Source organism: Neolamprologus brichardi, chromosome 10, assembly GCF_056152115.1.
Source record: "Neolamprologus brichardi isolate AB-2024 chromosome 10, ASM5615211v1, whole genome shotgun sequence".
Classification (NCBI taxonomy): domain Eukaryota; kingdom Metazoa; phylum Chordata; class Actinopteri; order Cichliformes; family Cichlidae; genus Neolamprologus; species Neolamprologus brichardi.
The window spans coordinates 13,558,811-13,562,472 of record NC_142113.1 but is presented as its reverse complement, the minus strand read 5'-3'; the positions used below and the strand labels follow the sequence as shown (position 1 = coordinate 13,562,472).

The following is a 3,662-nucleotide window of genomic DNA, read 5'->3' as shown; positions in this document are numbered from 1 at the left end:
CATATCTGGAATGGCACCAGCCTCACTCTTGAGCTTTATAAAGTCTTTGGCAACCGTGACTTCCTCTGACTGAAGCTCAATATGGTAATGCAGTGCCAGGGCTGACAACCCAGTTTGTTTTGCAGATTCTGTATAGCAGCTTTAATATAGGGAGAACACAACTTCCAGATTGTATGAGTTGTTTGTATTAGTTGTTTGTCTTTCTTTTTCTTTGCCAGTTAAACAGTTACTGTTTTGCCTGTTAGTACTCCCTGCACTGCAAAAACTCAAAATCTTATCAAGTATATTTGTCTTGTTTCTAGTCAAAATTTCTCATCACACTTAAAATACAAGAAATCAGCTACAGAGTAACATTTCAGTGAGATATAGGAACTTGTGAAAAAGTCTTGAAAACATATTGTTTGATTTTATTGTTTTATTTTTTGTACCTTTTAACATTTCACAAAGTAAACTTGTTTTGTATTATGAACACATGTTTTTGTTGGCTGGTTAGAGTTGCATGGATCGCAGATTTATCAGTTTTTTGTGAATATAAGCTGCTGACTGGTGAGCAGAATTTTCAGCTTGGTACGTTAGTGTTCATCAGTTAATCATAAAACATATTTAGTGCTTATAACAAATATATTATGCTAAATAAAGACAGATTTTTCCACAATGGATATGATAGTAAGAGTTAGTAAACCTCTATTAAAGTCTCCCTCTGCAGTCTGTTGTTTCTTAGATTCAGCATTGAAACTGAATTTAAAACAAAACATAAATGACATTCTGTCGCCTCGGCAGCCACCAAGATCTCACTGCCTACAGACATTCAGTAACTCTCATTGGATAATGTTAATAAATATCTTTCACTAAATATGAACGTTTTCTACCTGTCCTTGCTTAAATTATGAAAGAAGTTATTATGCCTGAGAATCTCTAGAATGTCGAATACTTTCCACTAAACAGTTGTCTTCTACTTTGGTTAGTTTTTTTAACAACCATTTAAAAAACATGTTTTGCTTTTGTTTTATTTTTTACCGCAATTCCTGTAGAGTAGCTTTTATAGTGTTAATTCAGTATGTGCTACAAAATAAAAGCCTTTCCTTTACATTAGGTTTGTGGGCATTTTATTTTGAATTGTTCCAATCATGGCACTTCAAAGGAACAGCACATCAAAGGAACAGCCTGTGATGTCACAGTGCACATTCTACTGGAAAAACCCTTAAATAGGGGAGACATTCAACCAACTTTAGTGGATCTCGGATGGCAGAAACACAAAACAACCTGGTTGTTAAAACAAAGACAAGGCAGACGCAGACAAACGCAGACGCAATGGCAGAAGCAAAAATAGAAATGGTCATCACACCAGAAATCTTAGAAAGACCAAAACCTGAGGTTGATAAAGCCGCACAACCAAATACTGAAAAGTCTCCTGTGGCACAACCACCAAAGGAAATGGTTGTGAAACCAAAGAAACAAAAAAAGCAAAAACAGAAAAGAGTGGCTGAAGAACCAAGAAGACCAATTACTCGGGCATATGCCCGGGCTCTTCTTGAAGCTCAAAACAGCGTGGGTGATGGAGCAAACCCGAAAAATGAAGAAATGCAAAAAAACACTGAAGCCACTTCTGAAAAAGAAAAGGCTGAATCCCTCCCCATTTCAAATGCAAAGGAGGACATGGAGAGAGAGGGAAATGGGAAGAACCCCAGCAGACCAAACCCTGTGCCTAATGAATGGAATTGGCAATATATATCCTATCCCATTCTTAGACCCCCGTTTGATCCCTGGCACGAGATTGGTGCTCTCAGACACCAACTGGAAGCCTCCCAATACCATCAGAACAACCTTTACTGGAAAATGGTAGGTGCAAACAAGAGGGCCTCTTATCACCAGTTTCAGGTGAACAAACTTCATGAACAAATTCACGAGAACAAGCGAAATCATGAGGAAACGATTAAAGACCTCATAGAGCAGCTGGAAGAGGCTTCTAGTAATAACCCCAATGACATCAGTGAGACAGACACTCTCGCAAATGACAATGAAGCTCTTGTCATATTGGATGAGGTGATGGCTACCCTGCAGGACCAAATCAGCCACCCTACCACAGAGCAGTGTGTGGAGTCTGCCACTCCAACCACAGAGGCTTCACACACTGACTCTGTAGGACTGAAGTCCTCTAAGGAGGCTGAATTTGAGCTCAAATGTAGGATTCAGCAAGAGCAGATTGAGATGCTCCAGAAACAGCTCCTAGCAGCTCAAAATCAGCTTGAAGAGCAGGCCGTTAAACATAGGCAGGAGCAGGAGACACTCAACCTGGAAATCAGTGACCTGAAATCCCAGCTCTGCCCCAACAAGGCCCTTCATGATTTGAAGGTAGAGTCTGTTGAGCGAGAGCTGAAAGAGGCCAAAGTTTCCTCACTTAAAATCCCACAACAGCACAAAGAACAAAATTCCACTGCTGCAAATGGAATGCATAAATGTGAGCCTCTGAAAGAAAACGAGACTGGAGAACAGGAGAAGATGGAAAAAGAGGACTCACTGCCATCCACTGCAATGTCTCTGCAGGAGCCTCAGAAAGAAAAAAACACCACAGAACAACAGAAGATAGAAAAAGAAGAGTCAGCTGCATTCTCTGTACAGGAATCTTTGCAAAGTCTACGAGACAAACAAAAAATGCTCAATGTCAAGGTGGCTGAACTCGAGAGTGAAGTTAAGAGCCTGCCAGAGATTCCGCCAAGTAAGAAGAAGAACAAGAAGAAGCGGAACTGTGTGCGTCCCCAATTTCACATAATTGGTCTCAACATCAAGTCCTAAAAATCATATTTATATACAACTAAATTGTCAGTGAACATTTGAACCCCTCTCGGTTGAGACAGAAGGCCACCCCTTCCTGAGCCCGGTTCTGTCAGAGGTTTCTCCCCATTAAGAGGGAGTTTTTCCTCTCCACTGTCGCCAAGTGCTTGCTCATAGGGGATTTGGGGGCTTTTTTTAACACCAACCACTGATAAGTTCACTGACATCAAATTTAAGACTCAGCAAATATGGAAATGGATCATTCGTCATCAAGTGAGGAATCATCCATTTAAAACATGTTTGCTGAGTCATATTTAGTTGTATATAAACATGATTTCTGTCACACTAAGGCCAATCACAGACTCATTTGGACAATTGGTAAAAAATAAATTAATTGAAAAAATTGAAAAAAAGTACTTGTGTCATTGTTTCGTGTAGATTTCAAATAACATGCCATTTTATGTCAACATATTTCTGTTACATTTGTAGTGCTCGTGGTCTTATATTCTTATGATCCTGTTTATTTGATGAGTATATCCTTCTGCCTTACTTCACATATTTACTGCTGCTTGGCTAGCTTTAGTCATGCTAGCATCAGCACGGGTAGAAACAGATACACATCAGAGACATCACATGTAGCTCGTGTTTATGTTCACAGTGACATCTGATTTAAAAGCAGGCAGCACAGAAAACAAATGCCGTAAATGTCATCAATTAGGCTGGAATAATTTGTTTCTAGTGGCTTCTATTGTAAGTGCTTTACATTTCAGCATGACATCCTGTATGTGTCCTACACTGAGGACACTTGAAACTGGTCATTTTCTTAGAATGGAGCTAAAGATAAAACCAAAACAAAACAAAACTTTCATAAGAAATCTTTATTCTGCAGT

General features: G+C 39.4%; 1 protein-coding gene across 1 annotated transcript; it reads left to right on the top strand.

The window, feature by feature from the left end:
• Positions 1–1,050: 1,050 nt before the first annotated feature.
• Positions 1,051–3,205, top strand: LOC148100867 (uncharacterized). The gene has a single exon (XM_087847220.1). The coding sequence runs from the start codon at positions 1,243–1,245 to the stop codon at positions 2,791–2,793; it is 1,551 nt and encodes a 516-aa protein (XP_087703346.1). The 5' UTR covers positions 1,051–1,242; the 3' UTR covers positions 2,794–3,205.
• Positions 3,206–3,662: the final 457 nt, after the last annotated feature.

Excerpts from the sequence above, each read along its gene's own strand:
- LOC148100867 (XM_087847220.1), top strand. The coding sequence starts at position 1,243 with ATGGCAGAAACACAAAACAACCTGGTTGTTAAAACAAAGACAAGGCAG.